The sequence below is a fragment of the Elephantulus edwardii genome, unplaced genomic scaffold (assembly GCF_000299155.1).
Source record: "Elephantulus edwardii isolate Elephantulus edwardi_28Jun2011 unplaced genomic scaffold, EleEdw1.0 scaffold00032, whole genome shotgun sequence".
Taxonomy (NCBI): domain Eukaryota; kingdom Metazoa; phylum Chordata; class Mammalia; order Macroscelidea; family Macroscelididae; genus Elephantulus; species Elephantulus edwardii.
Window position 1 is genome coordinate 12,628,326 of NW_006399782.1, and position 17,111 is coordinate 12,645,436.

At 40.0% G+C, this 17,111-nt stretch overlaps 2 protein-coding genes across 2 annotated transcripts in view; both read right to left on the reverse strand.

Annotated features, from left to right (window-relative positions):
• Positions 1-5,251, reverse strand: part of TIMMDC1 (translocase of inner mitochondrial membrane domain containing 1) — a 38,026-nt gene extending 32,775 nt beyond the window's left edge. Inside the window, exons 1-2 of the mRNA XM_006884320.1 lie at positions 5,073-5,251; positions 888-1,053 (exon numbers count right to left, since the gene is read on the reverse strand). Of these exons, the coding sequence (XP_006884382.1) occupies positions 888-1,053; positions 5,073-5,251 (345 nt within the window). The remainder of the gene's footprint in view (positions 1-887; positions 1,054-5,072) is intronic.
• A 9,908-nt stretch (positions 5,252-15,159) lies between these two features.
• Positions 15,160-17,111, reverse strand: part of POGLUT1 (protein O-glucosyltransferase 1) — a 48,081-nt gene continuing 46,129 nt past the window's right edge. Inside the window, exons 10-11 of the mRNA XM_006884260.1 lie at positions 16,345-16,401; positions 15,160-15,685 (exon numbers count right to left, since the gene is read on the reverse strand). Coding sequence (XP_006884322.1) covers positions 15,529-15,685; positions 16,345-16,401 — 214 coding nt within the window. The 3' untranslated portion in view covers positions 15,160-15,528. The remainder of the gene's footprint in view (positions 15,686-16,344; positions 16,402-17,111) is intronic.

Below are 17,111 nucleotides of genomic sequence, written 5' to 3' on the forward strand. Positions count from 1 at the left end.
AGGGTTGCTATGAGTCGCAAACGACTCGATGGCACATAACAACAACAACAACAACCACCACCTCCATGAATGCTGCTAAGTTTGAACTCACTGTTGAGGCTATTATGTAAAAACATCTCACTGAAGGTTTCCTTATTTTTATGATTGTTTATGTTACAGAATACAATGTCTTTCTCTAGTAATAGATATTTGCTGACAATGATGTCTCATCACTCTCACTTCTCTGGAACATTCCATGTGTATTTGTTCTAAGACTGAATTCTACACATTAAATATCGTATTAGTGTAAGCTAGGATAACACAGTGCTTGACTGCCAATCTACAGGCTGGGTGATGCAAACTCACACAGTGCATCAGAGGAAAAAGCCTCAAGGAAACCATGGTGGCTTAACAATAACAAACTGAGCTGCCAATGTAAAGCACACGATTCAAATCCACCAAATGCTCTGTGGGAGAAAAATGAACAAAACAACTCCTGTGTCATTTACTACCTCTGAAAACGTACTGGAGGGTCAGCTACGGGTCAGCTCCAGCTCTACAGTACACAATGTACTCCATCGAGATTTTGTGGATGAGGTAAATTCACTACAGCTGAGTCTTGATGATCTTTCAGGGGAGCAGAAACATACGTGAGAAGGAAGGGCAATAGCAGTGACCCTAAACATGCCCCATTCTGAAGATAAGGAAAGAATGTTGGCCACTTGTACCCATTTTAGCATTAGTACGCCTATTAAGTATGAACTGTTTTGACCTCATTTTGACAAAAGCCTGCCATTCTGACATCATAAGCTCTCTCAACTCCATGCTCTACCTTGAATGAGTAAATGTAATCTAAATTAATATAAATCTGTGTGCTACAAAATACTACTGAAGTTATCGGTACATACCACAGCATCCAAATTGTTGTGATACAATTCTGCTTGACTTTGTTCAATGTAACGTTGTTTGGCATGAACAAAAGCTGGTATTCCTCCATATGCAAAGCCAATGATGCCAGCTGAAACTGTTGCCTTATAAATATTCTGAAGCTCTTCAGAAGTTCTCTGCATTTCACTACAACATCAAAAAGATAGCATTTAGTTTGTAGATATTCCTCTCCAAAACACATCATAATCAGTATATTCCCAAATGCTACTACCACATACACAAGTAATTTGTTAAATTATGGGCAGAATTTATTAAACCCTCTAATCAGCTAACAGTGTAGTAATACCAAAAGGAGCTCAAATTTCTGGAAAAACAAAACAATGTATCTATGTTCTACGAAATCAGGATAGTAGTTAGTCTGGGTACACAGGGACTGGGAGTTTCTGGGATGTTTGAAATAGTGGGTTTTTCCTAGGTGTAGGCTATACATATACATTCAGTCTGTGAAAATGCATTGATTAGTATTGTTATGTATGTTTTTCAACATACACGTTATATATCAATGAAAAGAATTTTAAGAAACTTTTCTTCACGGTGAAACAGAAGAATCTGTGATTTAGATTAGAGATCAGTATTTCCCTTCTTGAACAGCAAACTATTTTCCAGCACCTCACCAAGAAAAAGGGAAAAACCCCAATTGCAAAATGGGCACAGGATATGGATAGACACTTTACCAAAGAAGACATTCAGATGGCAAATAAACATGAAGAAATTTTTTAAATCCCTAGCTATAAGAGAGATGCAAATCAAAACAACTATGAGATATCATCTCAGCCCAGCAACAATAGCAAAGTTCAACAGAGCAGCAAATAACAAATGCTGGCAAGGTTGTGGAAAGATTGGAACCCTTATTCACTGTTAGTGGGAGTGTAAAATGGTGCAACCACTATGGAAGGTAGTCTGGCACTTTCTCAAAAAGTTGGAAATAGAAATACCATTTGACCTAGCAATTCCATTACTGGGAATATACACCAAAGAAACTAGAACCACAGTTCAAACAGATATATGCACACTCATGTTTACTGCTGTGTTATTACCAACAGCAAAGAGACAGAAGCAACCTAAGTGCCTATCAACAAAACAATGGCCAGAAAAACTATGGTATATTTTACACAATGGAATACTACACAGCACTGACAAACTAGGAGCTCGTAAAACATTACACAACATTGGTGACCCTGGAGGACATTATGCTGAGTGAAATATCTCAGTCACAAAAGGACAAATGCTGCATAGCACCACTGTTATAAAACAGGACTGGCATGGGGAGTTAGCAGGATAATTAGGAAAAGGGAATACACATAATGAACACCGCATTGGAACAGATGAAGGAAAGAACTGTTTAAAAGGAATATTATTAATAAGTGTTATATGTATGACAACAGTGCAGAATAAGAGGTCACTGCAAACTGGAGGAGGGGAGGAAAGAAATTATACAACAATGAAGGACTATTAAAACAAAAGTGAACTGGAAAAAGGGAGGAGGAAAAAATAATTGTAGAAAATTAACAAAAACGCTTGCACCAAGTCAGAAAAATAAATCATCATTAACCTTGGGATATAAATTAAACCTTTGTATTTCTCTTGCTACACAAGATTAGATCCTGGTGCAGGATAGGACGGGGTCTCAATCGATTGTTCACTGGGTCACTATGAGTTAGACTCTACTGATGGCATTTAATAACAGCAAGAATAAAATAAGCCTCCTCAGCTTCTGCCCACTAAAAAAAAATTACTTATGGGACAACATAAGCCATAATAAAAAACATATTTGAAAGAGGGCTTATACAAAAAACAGCCATAAGAAATCACTACACAACAGGTTGTTGTTGTTGTTATGTGCCATCGAGTCACCTGCGACTCACAGCGACCTTATGTACAACAGCCCTAAACTCTGCTCTGTCCTGTGCCAATCGCACTGTCTCCGACACTCCCATCCCAATTATCCCAGTCACTGAATCAATCCACCTCATAGAGGGCCTTCCCCTCCTGCGCCGTCCCTCCACCCTCCCAAGCATGATGTCCTTCTCCAAGGACCGGTCTCTCCTCACAACATGTCCAAAGTATGTTAGACGGAGCCTCAGAATCCTTGCCTCCAAGGAGCCACCTGGTTTAACCCTTTCCAGGACGAATCTGTTTGTTTTCCTAGCAGTTCATGGTATTCTCAATACTCTTCTCCAGCACCACAGCTCAAAGGCATCATCAATTCTTCTATCCTCCTTGGTCATTGTCTAACTCTCTGATGCATAACAAGTGATTGCAAAGATCATGGCCTGTATCAAATGCACCTTAGTCTCCAGGGAGACACCATTGCTCTTCAGTACTCTGGAGAGGTGCCTAACAGCAGACTTTCCCATGGCAATGAGCCTTTTAATTTCCTGGCTACTGGTGCCAAGAGTGTTTACTGTGGAGCCAAGCAAACTAAAGCTGTGTACAATCTCAATCTCTTCACCATCCATCCTGATGCTGCCAATTGGTCCAGTGGTGAGAATCTTTGTCTTCTTGACATTGAGCCTCAATCCATATTGGAGGCTGCAGTCCTTGACACTCTGCAGCAGGCGCTTCAGGTCCTCTTCAGTTTCAGCAAGCAGGGTTGTGTCATCTGCATAATGCAGATATTGATAAATCGTCCACCAATCTTGACCCCACATTTCTCCTCATAGAGCCCAGCCTCCCGGATAATCTGTTCTGCATACAGGTTGAAAAGGTATGGAGATAAGATGCATCAAGAACTACTGAATAGAAATTTTCCTTTAATTTCTTGTAACCAAATACATAAGACGACCGCTAGGGAGCTCTGGCAGCGTACTGCATAGGGAGTTGCGCTGCTAACCCAAAGGTGGCCCTTCTAGCTATTTGAATTCACCAGCAGCTTCACAGGAAGGACAAGTCAACACCTCCCATGTGGTTCACAGCCTCTGAAAGCCTGATGAAGCCTCAGCTATGAGGCTGTTTCTGCTTCCAAGATGTCCACTCAAAACTGTTGTAACAAAGCTCAAAACTTGGAAGCACTAAATTACTATAAATAATAACTTTCTTAGGTAAGTCAATTACTCAGTGTTCTTTCTCTTGCATTGCTAACTTGCTTTGTACAGAGACTGCACAAGTGTTCAAGAACCACAAAATTTCTAAAATAAGAATCAGTGAGTGTTCATTATTTCTGCAGTAACAAGAAAGAAATTTAAGTAACCTTTCTCAGAAAACCAGTTTTCAGAGTTAGGAAAAATTTCTATAATTTGAACTTTATCTTTTATATAGTAAGTTTTTTTTAAATTTACATTATTGCCAGACCCAATCTCTCTATACTGTTGTTTCCAGATCCAAGAAATGGGTAAGAAGCAAAGAGGCACATTACATTACATTACATTCTTTCAGCTCCAAACTGTGATTTATACAGATTATTAAAATTATCTTCTTCTGGTATATACTGCACAAAATCTTTACAAGTATCACAGACACTGGGAAGATCACTGAGAAAAGCTCCCTCATTGTGTTGAAAAATAATTCCATAAACCACCGTCAGCTTTTATCTAGCCATCTGAGGTCATTATGTAGTATGATAAAGTACTTCCTGAGAGATGGTCCTGTACAGTACAGTTTCCACCCGAAGTGAAGAATGAAGAAATATATGAAGAAATAAATGAACTAATCTGTTTCTATTAAGTTAAATTTAATGGATTCTCTTTTACTCTGAAATGCTTTTTAAATGTAATATGCTTTTATAAAATGATGAAACAATAGTTGCCCGTAGTTTTCATTCCTTATTTGAAAACTAAAGCTTTGACAATCGTGTTTTCTGTGGGAGCAAGGGTTACAGATGAAAGCTTGAGATGAACTGAAGTGGTTTGTGTGGGGTTACAACGTCAGCTATACTACTAACTAGCTGGACATAGCTAATGTTGTGATCACACTAGGTGTCCCCAAAATGCTCTACTTTTAAATAAGCCTGACCTTTATTATCTAAATACCTGTCACCCAACTACAAAACAGCACTGTCAGAATTATTTGCTTAGGTTACAATTTAGAACCTCAAAGCCCACCCCAAAAATACACTAACTAAACCCCCCAAACGTCTTTCACCCCGGATTATCCAGATTGAAGGACACCTGCTTTCGCAGTCCCTCCCCACAGACCCTAGGTTTTACTCTTTAACAAAGAGCTCCCGAAGGCGGTCCCATCCAGACTCTGGGACGTAAGGAGGCAGCTTCAGACCCTCTGCAGGGGCTTCGGAATCGGCAGCCACGGCTCCAGCAGCAAAGACTCGGGGGAAAGAACCTAACACCCTGCGGAGCAGGCTCTTTGGCACCGACGGCGTCTCCTCCATTGTCCTCTCCCGACGAGAGGACAGACACACGATTGGGCCCCAGTGCCCCAAGGTCACTTGAAGGTGCCTTAGAACGAGGGTGAGAAAGGGCTTAACTCGCAGCCAGAACACTCAGGAGCCCCATGTTTACAGCCCGGTCTCACTTTGAAAGCGCTAGACCCACGAGACAGGAAGTCCAGCCCCCAACACGGCAAAGGTCGAGGGGCGGGACGGCAGTGGATCCGACTTCTAAGCACTTCCTGGTGGAGGTGGGGCGGGCCAGGAGCCTTTCCCCGGAAGTGAGTGGTCATCGAGCCCTCGAACTTGTCCCCGGTGCCTCATAACTTCAGACAACCTGGTTCCGCGGCAGCCTACTCTGGGGAAGGTTTAAGTCCCCGGGCTTAGTCACAAATTTAAGTCATTCACTGCATGTGAAAGACCGTAGATTGCATGTAGTTGTAGAAGCGTAGTTAGTATTTAGTGCGAGTACGGAAAGTGGAAAGAAGCAAATCGACCCCCACGCTAGCACTGCACCGGAAACCATACCTCCGGGTTCATTTTCTATTTGGTCAGTTCTGATCGATCGCAAGAACGACAGTATTCGAAGTTTATAGTGTTGGTGTCACCGAAGTTTCCAAACGTTCTTTTAAAGAAACTCCCTTGGCAATTTTGTTAGGCTTACTGATTCTCAAAAGGCAGGGACTTTACTGGAGTTTCTAATGAGGTGTTTGATGCTGTTATGTGCCCTTGAGTATGACTCGCAGTACGACTCACAGCAACCCTACGGACAGATCTGAACCCTTTCCTATCTTGTGCCGTCCTTATCACACTGCAGTCTCTGTGACAGCCCGTCTTGATGAGAGTCTTTCTCTGACCTTTTCAAGCATGATAGTCCTCTCCAAGGATTAACCTCTCGTAGCAGCATACCCAAAGTATGTGAGATGGAGGTTTGCCATCTTTGCTGCCAAGGAGCATTCTGGTTGTCAAGGGGATGATTTCCAACAGAGGTCCAGGGGCCTCTTCTAATAAGAACTAGAAAGTTCTGAATTGGAAATACAAGAAAAGACACCAAGTGAGAACAAGAGAAAGAAACAGGTTTATTACACGTTCAGGACAGACTGACTCCGTTTTTATCTTACAGAAGAGTATATCTTTTTTTTTTTTTTTTTTTTTTTTTAGAAGAGTATATCTCTTTTGTTAGCAGGAAGTGGAGTTTAAACAGCTGATAGTGCATTCCTTCTAATGGGTATGGTGTCTTTGGCCATTTCTTATCTTTTCCTTGAGTCTGTTCTCTGGCCACATTCCTTGAGAGTCTGTTTTTATTGTCATACAGCCGCATTCCTTGAGGGTTGGTTTCTATTATTAAATTGGCATAGTCTTTGTCAAAACCAGTTCTGATGGATCTCCTTTGTCAGTGTGTCCTTTGCCTTTAACTGTCACTCCAAGACAACCATTTGTTCTTTTGGCACTCCATTCAGTGATCTTCTACAACACCCCGACTGGAAGGCATCAATTCTTCTTCTGTGATTCTTATTCAATGTCCGGCTTTCAGATGCATACCAAGTGACTGAAAAACCATGGCCTGAACTGACATCATTGCTCTTCAGCATTTTGGAAAGATCCTTGGCAGCTGTCCCAATGCAATCTCCTCACTACTGATTTCAAGGATGTGGACTGCTGTTCCAAGCAAGATGAAATCGTTGACAACCCTCTTTTCACCCCTCTGTCATTTTGCTTATCAATCCAGTGTTTAGGAAGTCTGTTATCCACTCAGTTAAATGCCTTTGCATAGACAATAAAACACAAATAGACATCCTTCTGGTGTTATTTGCTCTCAGCCAGGATCCACCTGACATCAGCAACAAAACCCCTAGTATTTGATAGTTCAGCATTAATTTCCTGCCGCTACAGCCTTTGCTAACTTATGTTTAGAGATATGGTTGTGTGTATGTGTGTGTGTGTTTTAAAAAAATTATTAAATGCATGATAGAAGTATCGTTTTTATTTCAAATACGTACATTTCAATTATTCTTAGACTTCTTGTTATGTATTGTTGAGTCAGAATCAACTCAGCTGACCCTCCAGCAGGTTTTCATATGCTATAAATTGCACAGGAGAGACTGCCCATCTTTACCCCTGAGGAGCAGCTGGTAGATTCCAACCGCGTGTCTTATTGTAAGACTAGTTTGTGTAATTTCATTCAATCCTTTCTTGGTACCAAACATACTCCAGTCACTCGACTAGTCTCTCCTGCTCCTTTATTCTTTTATAGATGTGATACAAGTATATGTTACTGGAATGGACACACTACCATGGTCCTTAGACTGCAGGAAATCGAATTCCTGAACTTAATAACTGGAATTTCTAGAGATGCGTCCCAGAGAAGTGATAATTAGGATTACATAGCCAACTTGTGCCGGTCACAAAAATTTAGCTAGTATCAGGTAGATAGGTACCCATCATAACATTTAATACATTGCATCAAGTTAGTCTATTTGCTGATCTTAGTAGACTTTCAGGCCAGAGTCTACTTTTATTCACCCCTGTCTCTCCTGGACCTAAACAGTGACTGACAGATGTTCAATGAAGATTTCAGATCCCCTGAGTCATAGACCTGATGCCAGGATGCTGCTTATCCCATATTAGGAAGAGGTGGCCACCCGGATAAACCTAAAAGCCCCAAATCCTAAGAAAAGGGTGTGTAATTTAGAAGACAGCTACTTGGCCAACTGACTGGAAGAGACCCCTATTTATTCCCATTCCCAAGAATGGTGACCCAACATAATATGAATATTATCTAACAATATCATTAATATCACATGCAAGCAAAATGTTGCTGAGGACCATCCAGTGTTGGCTAAAACAGTACATCGACAGAGAACTGCCAGAAGTTCAAGCTGGGCTTAAAAGAGGCTATTTCCAAGAGTTATTATTGCTGATGGCAGATGGATTTTGGCTGAAAGCCAAAAATACCCGAAGAATGGCTATTTAGGTGTTATTGACTATCAAAAGCATTTGTGTGGATCACAACAAACTATGGGCAACATTTAGAAGAAGGGGAATTTGAGAACACTTAGTTGGGCAAGGGAGTTCTGGTGGCCTAGTGGTAAGAAACTGTATGGCAAACCCAAAGACTCACAGTTCAAATCCACCAACTGCTCTATGGGAGAAAGATGGGCTATCTTATCCCAGGTGATTTACTCCCTCTGAAAACCCACTATGTGATTTAAGGGTCAGTTCTGACTCAGTGGTACACAACAACATATCCAGCTCAAGAAGTTGTCTGAGCACAAAGGGAACATTTCATGGTTTAACTTCAAGAAAGGTATGCATCAGGACTGTATCCTCTCTCCATACCTGTTCTATCTGTATACTGTACAGATAATTTTTTTAACTTTTATTGTATTATTTTTACGTGTACCGTCAAATCAGATCTGACTGGTACAGGAGGAGACTGCCCCCTCCTTCTCCAGCAGAGTATCTGGTAGATTTGAACCGCATACCTCTGTGTACAGATAATTTGACTGGATTTTATGAAGAAGGATTTGGTATCAGGATTGAAAGAAGACTCATCAACAGCCTGGATGATGTAGATGACAGAAGCCTGCTTGCTCAAAGTGAAGAAGACTTGAAACTTGTTGCAGAAGATAAAAGACTACAGCCAGCAATATGGATTACATTTCAACATCAAGAAAACAAAGATACTCACCACTAGACTGATAGACAACATCATGATAATGGAGGAAAGATTGAAGTTGTCAATGATATCATGTTGCTTGGATCCAAAATCAACATTGATAGTAATAGGAGTCAAGAAATCAAAAGACATTCTGCACTGGGGAAATCTGCAGTTAGGAACCTCTCCAAAGTACTGCAGAGCAATGAAGTCAGCTGTGCCTGATTCAAGCCATAGTCTTTTCTTTTTTAATCGAGATTTTAATGAAAGTTTATATAGAGAACTTGGATTTCCATTCATTTCTTGTTGCACATTTTCCTCCCTACCCACTTCCACCTCCAAGTTTGTTTTTCTCTTTGAAAAAAATAATTCTTTGTTATAAAATTCCCCGCCCCCAGTCCACTTTACTACGCAGCTCTTACTCTGGACTGTTGTCATGCAAATAATACCTACTTATATATTACTTTTAAACAGTTCTTTCCCTCATCTGTTTCAATGCAGTGTGTAGTATTTATCCTCTCTTAATTAATTTCCTTCAACCCCCACTGTCAGACCTGTTTTATAACAGTGGCATTATACAGCATTTGTCCTTTTGACTGAGATATTTCACTCAGAATAGTGTCCTCCAGGGTCACCCATTTTGTATATTTTATGAGTTCCTTATTTTTCATTGCCGCATAGTATTCCATTGTGGGAATATACCATAGCTCCTCTACCTATTTGTTTGTTGATGGGCATTTGGGCGGCTTCCATCTCTTTGCTATTGTGAACAATGCAGCAATAAACATGGTTGTGCATATATGTTTATATGCCAATTCTTATTTCTTTCAGGTATATTCCCAGTAGTAGAGAATTACTGGGTCAAATGGTATTTCTTTTTCCAACTTTTTGAGAAAGCATCACACTGCCTTCTAGAGTGGTTGCACCATTTTACACTCCCACCAATGGTAAGAGTTTGTTTCTCCACAACCTCACGAGCATTTGTTTGCTGTTCCTGTTGAATTTTGCTATTGTTACTGGGGTGAGATGATATCTCATAGTTGTTTTGAAGCCATAGTCTTTTCAATTGCTTGCTATGCATCTGTCTAAGAACTGGACAATGAATATGGATCAAAGAAGAAAGATCAATCCCTTCTAGTTATAATATTGGAGAAAAGTGCTGAGCATCCTATGGACTGCCAAAAGAATAAACAAATACGTCTTGGAAAAAGTGCAGCCAGAGTGCTTCGTAGAGGCAAGAATGGTGAAGCTTCACCTCACATTCTTTGGGCAGGTTGTTAGGAGAGGCTCTTCCTTGGAAAAGGACCCTCAATTAGATGGATTGTCACAGTGGCTGCAGCAATGGGATCAAGTCTATCAGAGATGGTAAGGATATGACAGGAGAGTTTAGAGCTGTTGTTCACAGGTTTGCTATGAGTTAGACTCAACTTGATAGCACTTACCAACAACTTCATCATAAAGAAATACTTAAGATAACCTTCAAATCACACAGGGATGAGTGAGTGCATGGCAGATACTAATGAAAATACACACAGGGATGAGCACATGACAGATATTAATGTGTTCAACATAATTCAATTTCCCCAGTATTCACTAATCTCTGGATAAGATCTTATCAACAGGCAAATTCCACTAATAGAAGCCATCAGGAGCCTCTCTGATAAGGTTCCCTTTGCCATTTTATACCTAAAGACGGTCTCCAGACCCTTGACTACTGCTCACCTGTTGCTAGTGCTCCTCCTCAGCTCTTTCAGGTTGTCTTTTCCTTTTCTTGTCACCCTCCTAAGACTTACCTTCTACTGCTAGCTAAATACTGTCCTTCCTCTGTGAAGGACAGAGCTCCTGAGCTCCTTTTTGGAAGTTGTTGCTGCCTGTCATCAAGTCAATCACGACTCATAGCATCCCTATGAACAAAATACCTGAAGCTTTTCTTTAACTATCATAGTTTCTCTAAGTTCATAGAGTTTCCGAAGGCAGGCACATTGTTTAGGAAGTGGATGCCATTCCTGCTTCCAAACCTGTCTTATCACCAAAAATTACTACAAAAGGCATAGGGAGTTGTACTGCTAACCCAAAGGCAGTATCTTTCTGGTGATCAGAATCCACCAGAAGCTCCATGGGTGAGAGATGGGCAATCTCCTCCAATGCAATTTATCATCTTGGAAACCCAATGGAAGGTCAGCTATGAGTCACTTCCAACTTGATCACATTGAGTGTTTCATATACAGCTCACTCTTCCCAAAATGTGCAAGGAAGGATTTCAGAATAGACACCTCTGAAGAAGCACTCTAAAAGTGGGGCTTAACATCACTAAAATGGCCAACAAAGATTGGAACTGGACTCCTATTGCCCTGTTTCTGCTTTTTAGACTGTGTGACCCATGACCACACTCTAGACCAAGATAACTTGCTCTGCAACATACTAAGGTGGCCTATCAGCTCAGAAGTGAAGGAAACTGAGGCCAAGGCTGAGTACTCTGGCCCACAAGTTCCCAGAATATCATTCTTATAGAGCATGCTGAATATCAATCAGATGGCCTAGTGGTTAAGAATCCGTACTGCAATCCCAAAAGCTTGCCGTTCAAATCCATCATTTGCTTTGCAGGAGAAAAACAGGCATTCTCCTCCTATGCAATCTACTCCCTCTGACAACCTGCTGGAGGGTCAGCTATGGGTAAGTTCTGACTCAATGGAGTTATCCAATCACCCTACTTCCTTCAAATAAAACAAATTATTCCTTGAAGAAAAGTGTGATCTTTACCTTTTCAAGGAACAGATGATATGCCTGGCACAATGCTAATGTTAACAAATAAAATTAAAAAAACCACTCAAAAAACTCACTCAAAAATTATTCTTTTAAAAAACATATTTATTTTTACACGTTTTGTACACCATCCTGATACGATCTACACTGAGGTAAACAGATACGTATAAAATCTGAGTAACATTTTTGCATTCAAAAACAAAGACGCCCTTAATGTCTCTTTACAGGGCTGGTAAGGATTTATATTGATCCACTCTCTACCTTTTCCTCCCAGAGCCAAAGACTTAGTAAATAGGATTAGTGAAACCAGCTATCTTCATTCATCCATCCACAGACCCCAACAACAGTTCTTTAATATCTCTTCAGTGTGAGGCACTGTTCTGTATAATAGAGATATCAAGATGACTAAGACATGATTCCTACCCAAAACTACAGTGTATAGGCATGGAAAAAAAGAAAAATAATCATAGCTACTAAGCACCCAGAGTTTAAAAAAAAAAGAGAGAGAGAGAAAGCTCAGGGATAAGCCGTTTCAGCTCCAAGCCCAAACGACAAAAAATTTTGTTACAATTTTAATGAGGATAATTAAAATACTGAAACAGTGATGATACATACTAGGATATCATAGTGACAGGGTAAAAAGAAGCACAGAACACCTCAGAAATCTAGAGTGCTTAGCTTTAAATGTATAGCACCTAAGGATATGATTCCCTGTAAATTTTTAATAAAAAAATAATTACAGCTTTGAACACCTGACATATTCCAAGTAATGATAGCCAAATCCTCTAAAAAGGTCTTGAAACTGAAAATGTTATAGATGTTAAAAAGTGTCAAACACATTTCTGACAAATGAAATAAAATCCCTGCCTTTATGTGGCTGAATCTATTAATTCAGTAAATTTCTACTTAGTTTACTAATTTAGAAACCAGTTAATGGCAAATAGTTCTTAAAAGGCAAAGGAGAGCACTGATTTCTCAGTGGAACAGCTGACACTTGATCCTAACAAATAAATATGGTTCTGTGTCAGCAGACTACATGGCTTTAATATAATTTTCCCCCCATTTGTTACTATGTAGGAAGAGGCATTCTGCAAAAGAAAACTACTGTCCACATGAGTTTCGTTTTTTTAAAAAAATAAAAGGTGATCCAAGATGGAGTCTCATGAAAACAAGTCTCCCTTCTTTAAGACTTAAAGTTAAGTGCTAGCAAAGACGAACTTTTAAAAGCTCACTGCTGTTGAGGGGTTTCTGGCTCAAAGTGACCCTGTCAGATGTCCAAGTCTATAAATCTTTATAGAACGGGACTGCCCATCTTCTCCCCTGAGAGAGGTGCTAGGAACAGAGTCACTGTATCAAAAAGGATTTGATGACACAACCATTTCAGGAAGTAACAGATGATCAACAATCAATCAGTCTGAATGATTCAAAGCTGCACTGAAGGAAGTGGCAAAAACTAAGGTTCCAGGAACTGATGGAGTACCAACTGAGGTATTCAGCAGCCTCAGATCCACTCACTTAGTACAAGAGATCTGAAAAACCACCACCTGGCCAGCCAACTGGAAGAGATTTGTATTTGTGCCCACTAGGGAACGGGGAAGTGATTCCACAGAATGTGCAAATTATTGAGTAATATCATTATTATCACATGCAAATAAAATATTACTAAAAATTATTTGTTAATAGCTAGAGGACTACATACAGAAAACTACCAGAAATTCAATCTCAGTTCCGAAAAGGCAGTTGAACTTGAGAGATTGCTGCTGTCAATTAGAGAGCATGGCCAAAGGCAGAGAATACCAGAAAGATGTTTACTTGGGTTTTATTGACTAACAAAGGTATTTCCATTTGACTGTGTGGATCAAAGTAATTTATGGGTAACATTTCAAAGAATGGTCATTCTAGCACATTTAATTGGGTTTATGTAGAGCTTGTACATAGGAGCAGTTATTAGAACAGAACAAGGGTATACTGCATGGTTTTAAATTAAGGATAGTTTGTGTTAGGGTTGTATCCTTTCACCACATCTAATTCAATCTGTATGAATAAATAATCCAAGAAGCTGGGTCATGAAGCTGGACTAGACGAAGAAGACTGTGGCATCAGGATTGGAAAATGATTCAATAACCCGCATTATACAGGTGACATAACCTTGCTTGCTGAAACGCAGTGGACTTGAACCTCTTCCTGACATCAAAGTATTTGGTTTGGTTTTCTCCCTACCCAGAGGAGTAGTGCTGTAACCTCTTACTGAACATTAAAGACTTTTGATTGAGTGTGGATCAGAGCTCAATCTAAAAACTTCCCACAACTGGACCAAAAGGCAACATGATAATTAGAAAAAAGATTGAAGTTAGAGGATTTCATTTTACTTCACTCCATAATCAACATCCATAGTAGCAGCAGTTAAAAAAAAAAATAAGAGATCGTATTCGGCAAATCTGCTAAGGACTCCTTTAAAATGTTAAAGAGGAAGGATATGATATGAAAGACTCAGGAATGTTCGACTCAAGCCATGGTATTTTCAGCTGCTTCATATATATGTTAAGAAAATCAATAAAGAGGACTGAGAGAAGAATCAATGCCTGCGGATTTCTGTGAATATTGAACATAGCAGAAACTGTTAAAAAAACCCAAGCAACTCTGTCTTGGAAGAAATGAAGGCGGAGTGCTTCTTAGAAGCAAGGACGATGAGACTTTGCCTCACATCCTTTGGCCACGTTATCAGGAGGGGCTAGACCTTGGAAAAAGACATCATGCTTGAAAAGGTAAAGAAAGGGTCAGCAAAGATGTGAAAGAAAGAGTCTCAAAGAGACAGACTGGCACAGTGACTACAGCAATGGGCTTCAGCACAGTAACAATGGTGCGACCCTCACAGGACTAGACTGGATTTCATTCTGTTGTACCCAGAGTCACAATGAGTCAGAGCCAACCAAATGGTGCCTAAAAACAAAGCTCAATTTTCAATTTAATGACGAGTTCACACATAAGGATTCCTTGAAGTCTCCGCAAGACAACAAGAGTATAGAGGACCCCTACTGCCGCCAATTTATGAAGGAAAAGTATTAAAGGGTTTACAAGGGCTGAGGGAGAGTTGCCATTTTGCCCAGTTCCCTTAAAAAGTAATCACTACTTCATGAAATTATCAGTTGCTCCCTGACCTTCACTTTAGAGAAGCAATAAAAAGAAGGGTGTGAAGGCACAAAAAGGGATCTTAAAATCCAACTGCCCTAATTACTCATGCAACTGGTCCTTTTTAAAGAAACCTCCTGAGTACAAATGTTTTTATGATTTTGTAGAAGACTCCTCATCACTGCATGGCATGACTACTACTTCCTTAGACTTTTCAATAAACTATTTTAAAGGGTGTCTTTTTGGTGTTGGGAGTGGCTGTTTTGTTTTCCCATAAACCTTATGTACTTCCTACATTAAAATGGAGTGAGAGAGGTCAAGCCTAGATTAACTGTAGAACTGAGGCATAAATTCTGCTAGATCCGGAGGATGAATTCTTCTGCTCCAGATAATGGGGGAAAGGGTCTCATCACATGGACGCAGCCAGTTTCACAGTGATACACATACACATATGGATGATGAGAGGCACAAGCAGTGATTGGTCCTAAAAACAAAAGGTAGAATTGGGCTCCAAAACCCAATTCTGACTTCTGGTTCTTTTTCTGTCAGAGCTGAGCTGTTCCTTCTCTGTATGATACACATTTTGGAGTTCTCTGGAGAACTGCTCCTGGTGCAGCAAGGTTTGTTACAAGGTACTCACGGTATAGGTACCATGCTCATGGTAAGCTTCCAGCCGTAGCATATTGGAGGCTCTGCTATCATAATGAGGACCATGGACCCAAGATGCCTACTAGAGTTCAGTTTTCAAGACTTTAGGGACAATCTGATCATAGTCTTTCCTTCTTGTTACATTATATGACAGGAATTTTGAGTATTCAGTCAATAGGTTTTCCCAATAACAGGTGACATCATCCATCTGCAAGTGGTTGATAATAAACTGGTTTCCCCTAGAAAATAAGAGAGAAAATAAGAACATTTTAATCCCACTTGGGCATGTTGAATTTTTTTTTTTTAATGTATCAGTGTATTCTATTGGCTGGGATTTTATTCAGGATTTTTATATCTATGTTTGTAAGCGATACTGGCCTATAGCTATAGTTTTCTATTTTGGTGGTGTCTTTGCCTGGCTTTGGTTGTTGTTAATCAAAGATATTTTTGCTTCATAAAATGAGTCCGGGAGAATTCCATCTTCTTCTATTTTCTGAAATACAACAGCCTATATATGAGTGCTTACCTGTGTCAAGCAGTATTCAGAGTACTTTACATGACTTATATCTTCATAATCAATGCTTTAACCATCATACTCACACACTTGTACTTAGCAAGTGAACTTGTTGCCCCTTAAATACAAAGAGCCAATGCTCAGGGAAAAAAAAGTGCTAGATTTATTACCTCAAAGGTAAAGATGTTTACTTTCATAAAGGATGGAATTAAGGTATATGTGGATGTGCGTACATATTTTTCCTTCAGAAGAGCTTTAATTCTGAATCACCTTTGTACAAGGAGGAGGAAATCTGAGTATCACAATGGTGACTAGAGTCAGGTAACTTTACCTAAGGTGAGAAAATGACAATAAAGTGGAAAAAGAAAAAAGAAGATAACTTACCTTTCAGCAATTCCTTGGGCTATATCATCATTTGCTTTCACAAACTGCAACAGCTCTCTAAAATGGAGGAGAGGGAGGAAGTTAAACTTTGCAAGTTTATGAATAGTAATCAGGAAAGACTACAGATTGAAGCCTATGGTCAATCTTTAGATGTGCAGGTGGTGGATTATTTCTTTTAGTAAAGGTATCAGGAGGTCCTCAGAGGACCAAAATAACAACAATTTCATATGTAGACATAAAGCAACCTGTGCACATATGAAAAGACAAGAGAACTGTTCAAGGATAGAAATCGAGAGTTAATCCCAAAACCCAACCCCAGTGTTGTAGAGTCAATTCTGACTCTCAGCCGCCCTCCCTCAGGTTTCCATGGCTGTAAAGATCTGTGGGAGAAGACTGCCCACCTTTCTCCTGCTGGGTGGCTGCTGGGCTCGACCTCAGACCTTTAAACCAGGAGCACAACGTGCTCCCACTAGGTCACTAGCACTCCTTTCACAAGTAGATTGCTTGTTTTGTTTGTTAGGTGCCATTGGGTCGAATATAACCCACAATGACCCCATGAACACAGATCTGAACCCTGTCCTATCCACTGCCATCTCCACAATTTCTGACACATTTAAGATCATTGCAGCAGTCACTGTGTCAACCCACCTTGCTGAGTGTCTTCCCCCCTTTTGCTGTCCCTCTGCATGATGCCCTTCTCCAATGAACAGACTCTTCTAGCAATATGACTTAAGTACGTAAGATGAAGCTTTATTATCTTTGCCTCT